Here is a 17,553-nt window from a genome sequence, read left to right as displayed (position 1 = left end):
AAAAAACATACTTTTTTTCAGTGACAATTCAACTTCCACGTTGAAAGGCCAGGTAAATCTCGACAAAACTGCCGTTATTGGGCAGACAGAGATCTGAATGAGGGCGAACTATACTCAATAACCAGAGAAATAATTTCAACGTTTGGGCGGGACTATACTCAACGAGGGCTGTCCCGCTGTTGGAATTACATCTACATTTCCTTAGCAGTCCCTGGCAGTCGTTAGCATTAGTCTTACGGTATCGGCAGTACTCTATAATTATATGGCAGACATATACAGTCTTCTTCGCAGTCATTGGCAGTCGCTTGGCCATAAATTTTATTTTGGCAGTACATGTAAATTTTTTACCCAAGTGACACCCCCCGATACTCAATGGCCAGAGAAATGACTTCAACGTTTGGGTATGCATTAGTGGTGACAAAATGTTATTAATATTAATTAGTAGTAATATCAATCTTAATCTAAATGGCCAGACGTACTTGCAATATTTAGAAGTAGCTTATTCGAAATCTGGCAATTTTATTCCCCGATCCACTTTTTAGAAACATTTCTGCATAAAAGAAATATCTGCTTTCTATAGAAATATTTTTTATATAAAAATATGAACAACTTAATATAATAATTGACATATTCAAGCGTTTTGGTTAAGTTCTGTGTTTGATATAACGAATTTATTCCTCTTTAAAGACTCACACTGTATTCCAACATTGCAAGATTTATAAACAAATACATCGTTTCAAATTTTTATGCACAACAAAGTGGGCACCTATTAGCTAGTTTAATAATATAATAGTTTTCCATTAGAATTTAATATGATTCTTGTTAACATACTTTAGTAGTGTATACGTTAATGTACAAGCAATCTTCTGATCCTGTTACATCTGACTCTTTACTAAGATTGCTAAAAACATTAAGTTGAGTACATTCGTCCTTATCGTAAGTCGCATTGAGTACACCATTCCATGCATCATTTTTAACTGGCGACTGCAAAGAAATATAAGTAATAAGAATCCAAAGAATATATTTTATATTAATAATCTTACTGCAAATCTTAAGTTGTCGATGGGTTTTTTAGCAAATGGTATACCTCTATATGCATAATAAGTTTTTCCCAATCCCACAGTGCGGTTTACGGTTCCTCTCACTTGTCCATCTTCAAGTGTCACAGTTGGACTGAGGTCCTGAGAAATAAAAAAAAATATCAGTAAACTGACCAAAATTAAAAATGAACTCGAGAAACTTAAGTATAGAAAATTTTTCTAGTTCATAAGTAAATACTACAAACGCTTGAAATATTTCCCCACATCAATTCTTTTCGAATAAAACTCGGTATTTACTTTACTGAACGATCGATGTATAATGAATGAATCCAATTTTTTCAGATAGTTTAATAGAGGTAAGTCATAAAATATATATTTTAGGAATATCGGTTAATCGAACGGTAATTGCATGGAACGTCATTACATCTATAACAATAATTAAGCAAAATATTGTTCGTTATTTTTTGTAGAAGGCATTAGACTTCAGTACAATTTCTTAGAATTCGACATGATACATAATGACGACATGAGTATATGATATGTTGGCAATTTAATGTCTAATTAGCCAAAAGCCAATACATGAACTTGGTTCAAAATAATTCTTAAGCTTGATTTTTATGCATCCGTTATCGGTTGATACGATGGTTTGACGGCGCTCTGATTGGTCATAGCGTTTACGCGCCACTTTTCATCGGTAAATTGTTTACTCTAACCCATCAACGGAGAAAGATTATACGATAAATGTCATTTGCTTTACTCTCGTGTGCTCTTAAGAACGTGTTCGCGTAATGAATTTGGAATTACTACTTTGTTTTCTATAAGAATACAATTTTGTTCTATTGATAATTCGTTTTGTCTTTTAAAAAAAGGTTTTACATTTTCTTAATTATTTACAAAATCTGGACATCCAAATATAGTTAAATCTCTAACTTTTACAAGTGTTAAGTCTTTATTTATTCCTTTAATAATTATAATAATATGTACCGGGTGCGTCTCAAAAGTGGTCACTCCTATAACTTTTTTATTTTTTCAGATAAATAATCCAGATTTGGTATGTTAGTAATATGACATAAATTAGGATGGATTGAAGTATTGAGTTGTTTTCGGTCACTTCCTGTTACACCGGAAATGACTACAACTTTTGATTGTTAAATGGCATCCTCGTATTTTTTACTTTATTCGATAGAAAATGACACTCTGAATAGAATGACATGTTATATGTAAACTTTTGACATTTTCGGATATGGTTTATTTGAAATTGCAACATACGATTTATAACGACAATTTGACTCGAAATAACAAGTGTGTGGTAGCAAATTATTCGTAAAAAAGCTTTTTCCTAATATTATAATGAGCCACTTTCATTCCATTTGAAAAAATTGAGATATGATTAAAATATATACGATTTGAGCATTTTTGACCGGTCAGAACTAGACACTAAAACATTAGACGATAAAATCTATTTTTTCAAGGCTTCTTGATTAAAAATTATTGTTTTTAACACAGCCATGGCCCTCTAGTTTGAAATTAAAATATAATTTTGTTTTAAGCGAATATGTCAAAAGTTGACATGTGGTATGTCATTCTATTCAGGGTTTCATTTTCTAACGAATAAAGTAAAAATATATAGAGGGTGCCATTTAAAAATCAAAAGTTGTAGTCATTTCCGGTGAAACAGGAAGCAGCCGAAGAGAACTGAATACGTCAATCAATCCTAATTTATGTTATATACTAACATACCAAATCTCATTTTTTTCCTCTGAAAAAGTAAAGAAGTTATAGGGGTGAGCCACTTTTGAGACGCACACGGTATAAAATTATCTGAAATTTTAGAACTAGTTTCTAATGGCAAACTAAATAGACTATCTGCGTTCTGCATTGCTAATATTTATACCTTTCTTATATTGAATATTGTATTCATAAGCTGACAATGTTACCTACTGCTCATCTAGTAATTCTTGCAGCAGCTGTAGTTTGGTTTGATCCAAAACTAAACTTTATTGGTTGATGATCAGTTATAATCATATCAGATTATAACTGATCAGATCAAAATAAATTTTCTAATTCGTAATGCAAAAATTATTGACAACGCCTCTATTTCGAAATTACTATAACGTACCGAGGGCTGACATTACTGTTTTTTCTCCATTTTCCGTTTTATGAATCCGTCAGATGTTACATAAATCGAATATTTAGGATTATAGTGACACTATTATTATACAGGGTGTCCCAGAAATGAGTGCAGATATTTTAAGGGGTGGTCTCTCTGGTCAAAATAAACATATTTTCTCTTTACCATTTTTAAAATAAATTGAAAATAACCGAGTTATTTAACTTTGAAAATTTAAAAAAATAATCGCAACATTTTGAGAACCGCCGGCAGATATCGCCAACTACATTCAATTACCCGGATCAAGCCCGGATTTCAGTTAATTCGACGCACTGTGTTGCCATAGGGACAAGAAAGTATATGTTAAAAGTAAGACATAAAATCACAACACCTGAGGAGTTTGCAGAGATGCATTACATTTTTAAGATTGTGATATTATTACATAAAATAAATTAAAAGTTAAATGTTTAATAATGTGTTAAAAAAGTTAAATTAATAAAAAAATAAAGCATAACACAGATTTTCGTAAACGTCATAAACGTAATGTTTTTGTTAATTTTCGGTGGTTTTTGTTAAGTTTTCATTGAAAGGGTAAGTACTAAAAATAATTAATGTGTTTTTTTTTTCTATAATTATTAATAATGAGCACTGAGAAAAGATTAAATTTAACATTCCTAATTTTTTGAGAAGAAATTTGTCTATGAATTTATAAATGTAGAACTATGTTGTAGCGTTTTTTAAACAACTACCACTGCGAACGGCAGCTTTTCATCGGAGAGCAGTCGTGGATAAGGTATTTCACTAGAGAGAAAATTAATCAATAATAATAAACAAAAGATATATAGATATTGGGCGCCAGGCATGTACAGAGAAAGAAAACACAGTTGTATAATACTTAAAACTAATGACTATATTTATTCGTGATGAATTCTGATGGTAAATAGCATTGTACAATTAATATAATTATTATAGTGGTTACTTGTTGAGTAAAACTATATATGTAAATAATATTAAATACGTTCTATGAAAAGACTATAAAGAAAATACAATGCGTGTAACGTTATAGAAAATATAGGAAAAGTAGCATTACTTTATTTAAATTGTTAAATTTATACGGTGTTAAATCAGATGTGTTGCAACCTGTAGATTCTAGAATCTATCTCGTTATTCATCTGTTAGTATAGCGTAATAATAATGTCTATAGAAAGTAATACTATTACAATGCGTGATATTATGAAATCTAAAATCTAAATCACACTTTTACTACTGCATCGACATAAATATCCTTAATAATCTAACCACTAAATATAGTCTGTACGCTATTGTTTAAAATGTACGTTACTGTTTAAGACTGAAAACATTTTAGATGTTAAATGCAAAACTAGAACTTAAATATACACTTAGCTGTTCTTTTATGTAACCCTGCTTCAAACAGTGCAGCGCGAGGAGGTCTAGCATCTCTGTACTGTCTGTCGGCGATCCAGGCTTAGAAATGGGGGTGAAGCAGCACGGGGCTCAAGCCACATCCACGCTGGGGCACTCTATGTGTAAGACAAATCAATCCTACTGGGGACACTTGTCCATGGGACATCCGTCCATAAGATAGTGGCACAAGAGAACACTACTAGGACCTTGAAAAATAGTCCATACCTTGGACACTTGTCCGTAAGACAATGTCCGTCCGTAAGACCCTAAGAACACGAAACTCTTGTTTAAAATCAAACACCGTCTAATAAACAAAATGAACCTACCTCGAAATACTTCCGAGGGCTCAATAAATAATAAACAATCTGTCCTTTCTTCCAAATGACATTCTGGAGGACAAAAGCAAAGGGACGCCAACGTGCCAGCCAAATACAAATACAAGTTGGGACATCCGTAACTCTACCCTAAAAATATTCACTAATAATATCGAATCTAAAAGGAAAATAACTCAGCTTTACCTGTAGCTTCGAAATGGCAGCTGATTCAGATAATACAGCCAGATTTAAATGACCACCATTTCTCAACACTGGGACTAATGGCGTCTAAGAGGCCAAACGGTCCAACCAAAAGTGAAGTTAGATCACAGAGAATTGACAGAAGCGATGTTGACAGCGCGCGCTCCGACAGAGCGATACCAGGGTTGTGTCAAACAATAACAGGGTTGTGCCAAACAATAACAGGGTTGTGCCCAGACATCATATATCATAATCAAAGACATGTAACGAACTAAAAACGTTACAATGTTCCGCCGAACTATGTAGAATGTGGATAACATAGGAGGTTGCAACACTGCAAGGTTTAGATACACCGTAGGGAAATCTCAGGTGAATAAACAAGTGGCACTAAAAAGTTTTTTCAAATTTCCCTGAAAATGTCAAGAAAAATTTTAAATTTTCAACATTTTTTTTTCGCAAAAAAAAACCTCATAGGCGTGTTTCTGGTGTTGAACTATACTACCAGTTAAAATATTTGCACTTATTTCTGGGACACCCTGTATATATTATAAGACTATGTGATGTTAATAATTTTTTGCTTAATTCAAAAGTTTCTTTACAATGTATTGACCAACGTTTTTTTAAATTTAAATTAGATTGAGACATTGGTTTTAATTTTGAGGATAACATGGCTATGCATTTACAATAATAATTAAGCAATCCTAAATAATAGTTTAGTTCTATTACAGATTTAGGTATAAAAGCATTTTTTATAGCTTTAATTTTTTTTTCTGATGAATACCATTAACATTGACAATATATTATCCTAAAACTTCTACTTTAGCTTGAAAAAGTTTACATTTAGTTTTATCTAGCTTTATTTTATAAAAAGCAAGCCTTTTAAGAACATTGGACGTTTTCAAAACATTCTTCTAAAGAAGATTCAAAAACTAAAATATCTTCTAAATAAGACTTAGTGCCTTTTAGGCCAGATAAAATATTGTCTATAACTGTTTTAAAAATACCTGGAGCTGAACTTATTCCATAAGTTAATCTAGTATAATCAAACAAACCTAAATGCGTGTTTATAAACATTAACTCGTGAGATTTATTTCTAATTATTTAAATTAATTAATTATTAATTAATTTTTTAAATTAATTATTTAAAGATACTTTTGTCCCATTGAGATATGCAACAATATCTTCTGGAGGTTGTAAAGCACAATGAACAGAAGCTAAGACTTGGTTTAATGTTTTTTTTTAATCAACACAAATTCTTGATTCTTCAGTATTTTTCTTAGGTATCACTACATTTGGAATTGCCCAGTGACTAAAACTTACTTTTTTTAATATACCCGACTACCATTTTTATTAGCTCATTGCCAACTTTATTTTTCTAAGCATAAGGCATTTCATACGTTCTATGAAAACTAAGTTGAAATCCTTCCCGTAATTTAAGTTCAACTTTGTGATTTTTAATGTAAGATTCTTGATTTCATTAAAAACAATTTTAAATTCTTTATTAATTTTTGAGTTTTATTTCCATTAATAGAATTTAAGTTAACTTTTAATTCACCAGATTTTACCGTATTATCTTGACATTTATTGGTACTTATTTTTGCTTATTTTTTCTCACCACTGTGGGTTTAGCACATTTAACCAGTTTCGACCTATTAATGGTGTAAATTTATGATGACTTTTCAATACAACTAATAGTAATTTGAAAATTTTACTATGTTGTACATTATTATGGACGAATGATATGATGTAAATGTGTGAGAACTCTTAATCATAATTGACATCATTAATACCGTATGATCGAAAAAAAAAGGCGTCAGCAATGGCTATGGAATGAAGATCGCTGTCATTTTATATGTAAATTTATATGAGAAATGTCATCGATCGTCATTTCTCAGCCTGGATGCCGTTTTTTTTCGATCATACGGTAGTTAACCTAGGCATACAGGGTGTCCCAAAATTCCGTGGACATAGAACTACTAAGTATTTTTGAAGTCAAAATGATATATACAAAAGTGCTTCGTTTGTCCGCTAGAGGTCATCAAACTTTAAAAAAATAAACACATTTTTTCAGATATTTTGAAAACCGTTATTACGATTTGAAAAATATTTTGAGAGTCTATGTTTTGCTAAGCACTTTAATATTTGACTTCCACAAAATTCAAGAAAAAGTACGGGAAGGGTGAAAACTACCCCCACCCCTACATAAATTTTAGAGTAGATATTTTCCAACTCCACCGGAGGCAGATTTTCTTTTCTTAAAGTGGTCCCTCTTCTATTTACCACATTTTGTGCCTCATAAAAAAACCTCACATTGAATAGTTTGTGAGAATTTTTTTTTGGAGAATTTAACTTTTCAAAGCTGATCTACAAAATATACAGGGAGTTTCAATATTCCGTGGACATAGAAGAACTAGTTTTTTTAGAGTTTAACAAGATACTGGACAAGAGAGACCTATCGATCCATACAGACATCGAGGATGCTAACCACAAGCGCTTCCGATCCAGAAAACCACCCAGCAAAACCGCACTAAATGTAATTGAAGACGAATGGAGCATCACCGACGCTTGGTATCAGGAATGGAAACAAAACAGTGACATGCCACGCATCACCAACCCACCACCAAGTTTTGATTTACCAAGGAAAACCTGGTGCACGCTAAATAGGATTAGAACGCAGCATGGCAGATGCGTCTATACTTTACACAAATGGGGCAAAACTCCAAGCCCCTCCTACGAGTGCAGGCAAAAATCAGACCATCAAACATATCGTGGAGGAATGCCTTGAAACGGGTTATAACGGTAGACCAGAAGAGTTTCTATTGGCAACTCCAGAATCAATAGATTATATTAATTTGTTAAATGTTCGTTTGTATTTTTTTTCTCTCTTTTTGTCATATACGTACTTCGTGTCTTAATATGCCATACGCTAAATAATAAATAAATAGAAGAACTACGTAATTTTTGAATCAAAATAAGTTAATTGCATATAACTATATTCAAAATTGCTTCGTGCGAGAGGTGTCTCACTGTTGGAATTACATGTACATTTTCTTGGCCGTCGCTGGCAGTCTTTGGCAGTCTTACGGCAGTCGCCTATAATTACATGGCAGTCATAGGCAGTCGATCGGCAGTCGATCGGCAGTCGCTTGGCAGTCACTGGCAGTCGCTAGGCAGTCGCGGCAGTCACTGGCAGTCGCTAGGCAGTCGCGGCAGTCACTGGCAGTCTCTTGGAATTCAGAAGTCAATCGGCAAATTTCGGGATGTTTTGTATAAAAACTTTTCAATTTTGAAGCAAATATATATATATATTTTTTTCAATTTAATGTAAAAAAAACTTGCAGCATAATTCTTGTTTAACAAAATGTATATAAAACGACTCATGTGATGATCGGGTAAAAGAAATTTTTCTCGAAAATTTCACATACATTCAGATAGATTTTTGTTTTATGGTTAATGATGTTAAATTAATTCATAGTAACTGCAATATAATAGATAATGAAAAGCTAACGACTTCAAGGTATATCAAAAATGTTTTGGTTTTGTTTTTTTAACGCTTTTTGGAACAAAATGTGAAAAAAAAGTTATAGGGAAGGTTAAGAAGCACATTTTAAAATTACTATAGAGTATACAGGGTACCTCAAAAAATGTTTAGATTTGTGATTGTTGATTGTCGTACGGATATAAATATATTTTTAATGAGAATGAAAACTATTTTTATTTTAGAATTAGATTCTACGTACAATTCGGTAACTTTTTTGCATATCGAAGGTCACAGTGCAGTAATTCGTATCACTTTTTAAACATACCCAATTTTATATTAAATTATTATAATTTTTTTAAACGAATTATCTTATAGAGCCGAGATATCAATACTTCATTATTAAATGAAATATTTTGAATTATTTTTGGAAAATATTGCAAAAATTGTTTTAAAAAATATAATTTTATTAAAAAATCATACGAGATCCATGCCTTGTGACCGAGCTTGTGACCCTCGATATGATATATATTAAAATTAATAGATTTTGTAATAATTAAATTTGTTTGGAGAAATGGTAGATTTCGATATGGTAAAAATTATTAGTGACGCAAAATTTGTAGATTCTATCAGAAAAAATTATAATACATACTTTTTTACTGGTGCGAGACTAATCCCGGTTATACACTGCGCGTTTTTGTGGTTGCCGCACCAATTAAAGAAATAGACAGTGAAATAGATTAATTATAGTTTATATGTTTCATATATAACATAGACCTGAATAAGTACAAATAACTATTTTTCTGCAAAATAGAAACCGTGAATAATTTTTAAATTTCTCATTGATATAAAAAAAATAATTTTTGAAATTTCAACCAAAGAAATACAAATATACCCATCTATATATGATTCGAGGATAACAATTATACAAATTTGGCGTATGAGTAAATCTCGAAATAAATGGGTCCAAGAAAGTTGCCTAATCAGGGAAAAAATTAAATTCTTATAATTTTCATCTTCGTAATTGGAAAGCTATTGTTAATTTCTTCTATTAAAATTTCGTAGTTGGTAAAAAACGCGCCATAATTACGCAGCGACTGCGATTTAACTGGTCGCTCTAAGGTCTGTTCCCAGAAGAATCCCTGACTAGTCAGCACGTTTCTCATTGGTTAAAATGCCTAGAAACCTGACTGTTAGTCTGGTTTCTACACATTTCAACCGATAAGAAACGCGCTGACTAGTTAGGGATTCTTCTGGGAACAGAGCCCTAGCAGTCGAGACGCAGCCGATGCGACTCGATCACAGACGAATTCAGTCCGGACGCACCAGCGATTTAGTATTAGTATACAAACTACATACCTGTACCCGATCCTGTATCCTAGAAGTTCCCTATAGTTTGCTTCTGGGGTACAGATATGTTGAAGCAGTCGATAGTCGTAGCCGTCAGTAAGTAAGTAAAAATAAAAACATTACTTTTCATGTTGTTGTATTATTCTATATGTATTATGAAAACATTTCCAAAACACCTCTTTACATAGAATTTAATGGTTTAAGTATAATTTTTTAAAATTAATAATAAGTTTGGAGTTATCACTAGAAAAATTGATTTTTTATTTGGGACACTCTGGGAATATTTTTAATTAGATGAAAAGAACTTAAAATTACCTGTCCAAAAATATAGCACACTTAATATTTTGTAATAGTCCCCGTTGAAATACAGAATTTTTAAAAGTTCGTCACTTTTATCTAGTAGGCTGTGGCCCTCTTATTGATGATCTGTCCCTAATCGAAAAACAAAAATTATACAGGGTGTTTCAAAAATATGTGCCATCTCTCGTGGGTAGATTCCTCACCTAAAAAATAGACTTATTTTTCATACCAACATAGTTCCGATTCTGCTTTGTTTTGTAGCTACAGGATGTTAAAGTCTGAATAATCTTTCGATTTATAATTTCCTTCCGAGTACTTTTAGTGATTTGAATGGAATTTTGAGGGTGTTACTATGTTACATATTTTAATGCTAAAAAAGTGTTAATAAATGCATCAGGGACGTGCATATGGGTTATCACTGGGATATTTTCAAAAAAAACATGTGCGCCACTGACTTTTTTCATTTGATATCAAAATGGTGTAGACCGTTTAATGCCACTTCGGCCTCCTGAATGAGATAAACGCAATTTTATTAATCACAATTAATCAAATTAAAATTAAAATAAAATTAATAAATTATATATTTTACCTAATTTATTATTAAATATTATTACTGTTAGTTATCATTACTATTAGTCCAACATACAGCAATTTCAAATAAAAAAATAATGATATTTAAGATAATTATTACAAAAAAAATAATTTTAAAAAGTTTTAACATCCTGTAATTATGAAACTATGCATTTCCATAGCCATGTTTATAATAACTTTTTTCATATTTTTTGATGAGGAATCAAAAAATACTTTTTAAAACTTTTGCAAGTTAATGATATTAAATGTTTTTAAAGGTTGCTATTAGACTTGAATCAAATGAAAAACGAAATGGACAAAATATGAAGAGACAACTTTTAATCGGCATTAAACGACTTACACTATTGCGCTAACAAGAGAAAAAGGGCAGTGGCGTACATGCTTTTTTTAGAAAAATATTCCAGAGAAAACCCATATGCACGTCCCTTGTAAATATGTTGATACTTTTTTAGCGTTAAAATATACCGCATTAATAGTAACTTTTACCCTCAAAATTTCATTCGAATCGCTAAAAGCACTTGGAAGAAAATTACAATAAATCGAAAAAATATTAAGACTTTAACACCCTGTAGCTCCAAAACAAAGCAGAATCGGACCTATGTTGATATGAAAAATAAATCTTATTTTTACGGGAGGAATCTGCCCACGAAAGATGGCACTTGCTTTTTGATAACATACATCCCATAAATAAGTGCAAGTATTTTAACTGGTAGTATAGTTCAACCCCAGAAACACGCCTATGAGGTTTTTTTCACAAAAAATTTTTTGAATTTTTTTTAGTTTTTAATTAAAAAACATAATTTCTTGATAATATAGCAACATAGGTAGTAGATTAAATTTACAAAAAAAAAATCCAGAAAACATGCAGCGGTTCTCAAAATTTAAGCAAAAAATCATGTTTTTTCGAAATTGTCAAAGTAAAATAACTCCGTTATTTTGGAATTATTTGAAAAACGAAAAAGAGAAAATGTTTCTTTTATCGAGATTTACCACCCCCTTAAAATACTTCCACTTATTTCTGGGACACCCTGTATATTCGAAAAATTCGAAAACGAAAACATATTTTCCCAGCAAGACAAGGCACCGCCTCAGAATGCTGAAGTTATCGGCAAATTTTTGCAGCCAATTTCGAGAATAATTAAATAGCTAACCAAGATCCCAGGCGTTGGATATCAAGGCCGGCGCAGCGGACTTATTTCCTATGGATTTTTATTTTTCCGGAAGAATAAAGGTTCTTATTTTTAAATTGCCCATTATAATCTAGGCAAGAATTAAACCTACTTATGCGAGGGTATCTTTCATTCCCACTGAGTTACATAATTAATTCCGCGAGAAATGTTCAAAAACTGACCCGTCTGTCCATAACAGAAGACGGTTGACATATCAAACAACCAAAATCTCAAATCTTGGTTTGATATTAATTTTTATTGTTATTAGATATAGTTTAAATGTGTTGATGTTGTTAAATGTAATTTAAATTGTTATAAAATTCTGCATCTCTCATTGCAAATATTATTCCGCCGTTCAAAGCCTATTTATTCAAAGTGGGCGAATTTTTACAAACTGTATATCTTGAGAGAAGAGAAATCGAGCAAAATATCAAGTTAAATTATTTTCAATGAATTAAAAATATACAGGGTGTCCCATATAAAAAATCAAATTTTCTATTCATAATTCCTAAATTGTTAATTTAAAAAAACATTCTTAAACCGTAACCGTAAACCGTAATTCTACATAAAAAAGTGCTTTGGAAATGTTTTCATAAAAATACAAAATTTTCTATAGCAAAAAAGTTACAGTGATTTGTTAAAAATGCACTTTTTTGAAAAACATCCCGTAATTCCGAAACGGTAACAGATATCTATTTGCGGTTTTCACCGCATGTTTTTGATAAAAATTAAGCTAAAGACACCGATATTAGTCTTCGTCTATCTCCTACAGAAAAGGGTGTTTCCCTTTAAATGCGTCCAATTTGGCCCACCCTGTACATGTGTTGATAAATAATATATGTCAAGGGTCGACAAAGGCCCGGAACTTGAACCGGCTCAGCGGATACCGCTGAGCCGGCAGTCGTCGGTAGTCACTGGCAGTCGCTGGCAGTCGTCGGCAGTCACTGGCAGTCGTCGGCAGTCACTGGCAGTCTTGTATATATATTTTGGCAATACGTGTACCTTTTTTACCCTAGTGAGATCCCTCGGCTTCGTGTGCCCGTTAGAGGGCATCAATAAAAAATAAACCGGAGCGTTAATTATTTTAAAATTTATTATTTAAAAAAAATTATGAGAAACTTATTGTCAAATATAATTTGTGATAACATAAAGTTTCATATTTTCGCCAACTAGATTATTAGAGCATAATATACATATATGCGTCCCCATAGCTTGAGGTGACAAAAAACATTTTTTGGAAAAATCCTTTGGAAATACATTGTTTTCTTTTTCTTTCTACATTGCGCGAGAGCGTTTATTTAAGAGAAAAAAATGTAGTAAATATTAGAGGGACCATTGTCCCAAATAAAAATCGCTCGTCGGTGGAGTTCGAAAATATTTATACTAAAATATTTTCTTTTTGTATGTAAGGGTGGTGATAGTTTTCACTGTTCCCCTACTATTTCTTGATTTTTGTGAAAGTCAAATGTTATAGCACTAAGCAAAACATAGACAGCTAAAATTTTATTCAAATCGGAATAACGGTTCTTAAAATTTCTGAATAAATGTATTTGTGCTTTGTTTGATGCCCTCACGGACAAACAAAGCACTTCTGTATAAATGTAAATTGTGTCCACTGAACTTATTTTGATTCGAAAAATACGTAGTAGTTCTATGTCCACGAAATATTGGGACACCCTGTATACTTATTTAAATAACACAGCCACACAAAAAATCATATCTTATGGTATTTTTCGACGCTTAACACAAATCTGCTATCAGCATTACGCCATCACATTTCATTTTTTTTCTAACCTCAAAAACTTGGTGAAAATCCGCAAAAATTCAGGAAAATGTAGTAGCGACCCAAAAAAATCCCATATACAAACTTTTGTCCAAGTCCTTGTATTTTTTTAAATTCGCGTCGACCATATTTGATCCGCCAGTTTGAATTCTGCCCATCCGAAGTCAGATTCATTATCAGCGACCCCAAAAAAAAACCTTTACCGATTTTGAGGTATATACAGGGTGCTACAAATTCGAGGTACGAGCATTGGTATCTCGGTAACCGTAATAGATACGAACATGGTTAAATTGGGGCAAAGTTGCGTATTAGGATGTTCACCAAGATGCCATTAAAGAAGTTTTAAAAATTTCATGGATTGCTGAGTTTTTTGAAAAAACTGATTTTTTTGAAAATAAATTTTATTTTTTCCTGTCGTTACTTTTTCGAAAATCGAAAAACTAATTGCACATTCATAGCCACTTTATTACGGCTATTGGATTGATTGGTATTTTTAGATTTTCAAATTAGCTGATAATTTGTGAGACTCAGAGGCCAACTTATTTTTTTTAAAAACGAACCTGCATTTTTTATTTCAGGTTTTGAAAGAACTCGGTCTCCTGAATACAATGATATGCCACACTTTATACTTTTTTTTGTTTTTGGAACCTTAACAGCAACAAAACTATTTAATTATTATTTAAAATAATTTCAAGTCCGACTCTGGTTTCTTAAATGATTTAATCTGATTATATTCATGGCAATAATATTGATCAGCGGTAATTAACAGTGAATAAGGAAAATCGATCCAATTGGAGGATTCAAATAAATAATATCCAGGTCAGAAATTTAAAGATATCATTTCTAATTTTTTTTATTGATAATATTAAATCTCAGTGTGCGATCTAATAGTATGCATAATATTAATCGTAGTTATTATAAATAAATCAACTTCTAAAAACTAGTTTCTAATGTTCTACATGTTCGAAAGGGTTATCACCCTCCCTATTGCGATATTATATTAAATTGATTTATTTATTTTAGTACAATTTTATTTATAGTTCTTTAAACTTTCTTCTTATACTTCCGAATGCATTTTGTACCCTTTATTGTAAATGTTGAGATGAATTGATTTGACACTTTTTCAAATGACGTCAAGTAATAGCGATAGGTTCAGGAACCTCGCTGGACATCATACTGCTCTACATTTCCAATCCATCTTACGGGAAAATGATTTTATTGTTTTTATTATATTAAATTTATATTAATTATTTTATTGCATTTGATTTTCCGTATTCAATGTTTTACCACACGTCATTGTTAAGTTTGAAAGCTTATCAATATTGTAACGATGAATAGATTAAATATTTAAAAAAAACAGAGCCGGACTTAAATTAGGAAATTATTTTAAATAAATTGTGTTCAAATATCAAAACAAAAAAGCAATATTAAGTGTGGCATATCATTGTAATCAGAAGTTCTTTCAAAATCTGAAATAAAAAATGCATGTCCGTATTGAAAAAAAATAAGTTGGCCTCTGTATCTCACAACTTATCAGCTAATTTGAAAATCTAAAAATACTATCAGATATCTTCAATAAAGTGGCTATGAGAATGTGCAATTAGTTTTTTGATTTTCTAAAAAGTAACGACAGGAAAAAATAAAATTGATTTTCAAAAAAATCAGTTTTTTCCAAATAACAAAGCAATCCTTGAAAATTTTAAAACTTTTTAATGGCATCTTGGTGAGCATCCAAAGCGCAACTTTGCCCCAATTTAACCATGTTTGTATCTACTACGGTTACCGAGATACCAATGCTCGTACCTCGAATTTGTAACACCCTGTATACTATAAATTTTTGAATTGATCCGATTAACGGCATTTTTTTTCTCAAAATTATATCCCTTTATTACCTATATTTTCCCTTCTATAACTTTACGACCACTACTCGTCGCCAATTTATGCTATGTATTAAATAACATTTAAATAAATATCAACTATATTTTCTAAAATATACTTTAACAAAGCATTGACAAAATTATCTAAAACCAGGGTAACGCTACTTCATATATTTGTTATGATTGTGGCCTTGTATTTTAGAATTACAAAACATAATATCATAACAAATATAACATATGATTTAATCACAAAAAAATGTTAATAATATTTAATAAATATCATCGCCAAGTAAGTAGATTAAAAGAAATTAAATAGAAATTTAGAATGAAATATAAAATATATATTGTATCAAAACAATAAAACTGAAATAGCTTAAAACTTTTAACTAGGTACATTAAAATCCACCTAAATACTTCTACAGCCAGCATGCCTCCGTTTAAGTAGAAATAAGACCAATTTTGACTAAGTTTATAAAAAAGTATAGTTGTCTTACCTGACAACAAATGAATGCAAACTCAATAATAAAAAACCAGTAAAAGTAATAGATAAACATATCTATGTGTGTGCCTTCCTTTGTAGTTTAAATTACTATGACGACAATGAAAAAAAAACTGTATTCTGATATATACATATACCTATATTCAAATTTGTTAAGTGAATATTTTGAGGTATTGAAATGCCATGCAATAAATTATTATATTTTGCGCACAACGATTATTTTGCGATAATAATTTATTTTTTAGTCACCTTTATATTAATTATATTACATAGATAAAATTTTAGCACGGCTATTATTAGTAATATAATAAATAACTAAGGTATTTTTGATGTTTGACATCATTTTTAAAGGAATAAACTTTTATGTAAACGGGACTTTTTTAAATTTTAAATACTATCGTACTTTTCGAAATATAATCTTATCAATCGTAGGATAGTTATTTATAGGAATAAAGGTTGTCGCCCACTAGACCGCGGCGCGACGCGGCGCGGCGCCATGTGGAAATTTCTTTTGTCTGCTTGCCATGTATTTAAATGGACCAACGCACATTAGAGCGCGCAGCGCAGAAGCGCGCCACGGAATTTTCGTCAAGAAGTCGGAAGACTTCTCTAGCAACTTTTTTCCGTCTCCCGCGTTTCGGCGCGTTGCAGTGTGCGTACTCACAAGGGAGATAATTTTGCATTCGAGTCTTTTCAGTTGGCTTTTTGACTAGGAACTAGTGATATGTATCAATGGCAGAATTGTATTTTTAAAGGTAAATTAGGCAAATCGATTTTCATAAAGGAATATGATATTTTTTTGTCTTCCCTCACTAGAGACAGATGGACGAAATGCCTTTCTATCAAAGATTTAATATAATTGAGGGGTGTAGAGGCAAAACTGGCAATCTCCACTTTTTAACAAAAGTGACAATCTCCAATTTTTAAATTCTAATTACCTAAATATATAAAAAAGATCAGGGTTTTTTTGACCACATAACTAATATACACATCAGAATCAATAAGAATTATCAAAAATATTAGTAATTTGTCTCTTCTGAAAAAATATGATAAGTAGATATACGCGGTGTTTTTTCTTCTAAAACCCTCAATTGAGGAGTGCGTAAAATGTTTCCTGTATATTTTGTAATACTGAAAAAAATGATTTTGTCTTTTATTAAATCTGGAAAAAGATGGTAAAATTCTCTAAACTTCTTTCTTTTTTTGTTAATCGTATGAGTCCAAACTTTTCCTCACCCCCTCTTCCTCTTCCTCTGTTAGAAGAGCACAAAAAATACGCTTTCGTCCGTACTTGAACTCATTGCTTTAAAAACTAAACTACAGTAAGTAAAAAACACTTCGACTATAACTAAATAGCGTTGCCGCGTTTCAAAAGCGCGCTATAGTGGGCGCAGTCCCTTCGCAGCCGGAAAAAAT

General features: G+C 31.4%; 1 protein-coding gene across 1 annotated transcript in view; it reads right to left on the bottom strand.

The window, feature by feature from the left end:
- The window catches only part of LOC115887814 (venom carboxylesterase-6-like), a 59,744-nt gene extending 43,482 nt beyond the window's left edge, over nucleotides 1-16,262 (bottom strand). The window contains exons 1-3 of the mRNA XM_030907325.1: nucleotides 16,133-16,262; nucleotides 1,044-1,181; nucleotides 832-984 (exon numbers count right to left, since the gene is read on the bottom strand). Of these exons, the coding sequence (XP_030763185.1) occupies nucleotides 832-984; nucleotides 1,044-1,181; nucleotides 16,133-16,192 (351 nt within the window). The 5' untranslated portion in view covers nucleotides 16,193-16,262. The remainder of the gene's footprint in view (nucleotides 1-831; nucleotides 985-1,043; nucleotides 1,182-16,132) is intronic.
- Between the last annotated feature and the right edge of the window lie 1,291 nt (nucleotides 16,263-17,553).

Source organism: Sitophilus oryzae, unplaced genomic scaffold (assembly GCF_002938485.1).
Source record: "Sitophilus oryzae breed Bouriz unplaced genomic scaffold, Soryzae_2.0 scaffold_637_pilon_pilon, whole genome shotgun sequence".
NCBI lineage: Eukaryota > Metazoa > Arthropoda > Insecta > Coleoptera > Curculionidae > Sitophilus > Sitophilus oryzae.
The sequence above is the reverse complement of the archived record's forward strand: the minus strand, read 5'-3'. Positions and strand labels throughout refer to the sequence as shown.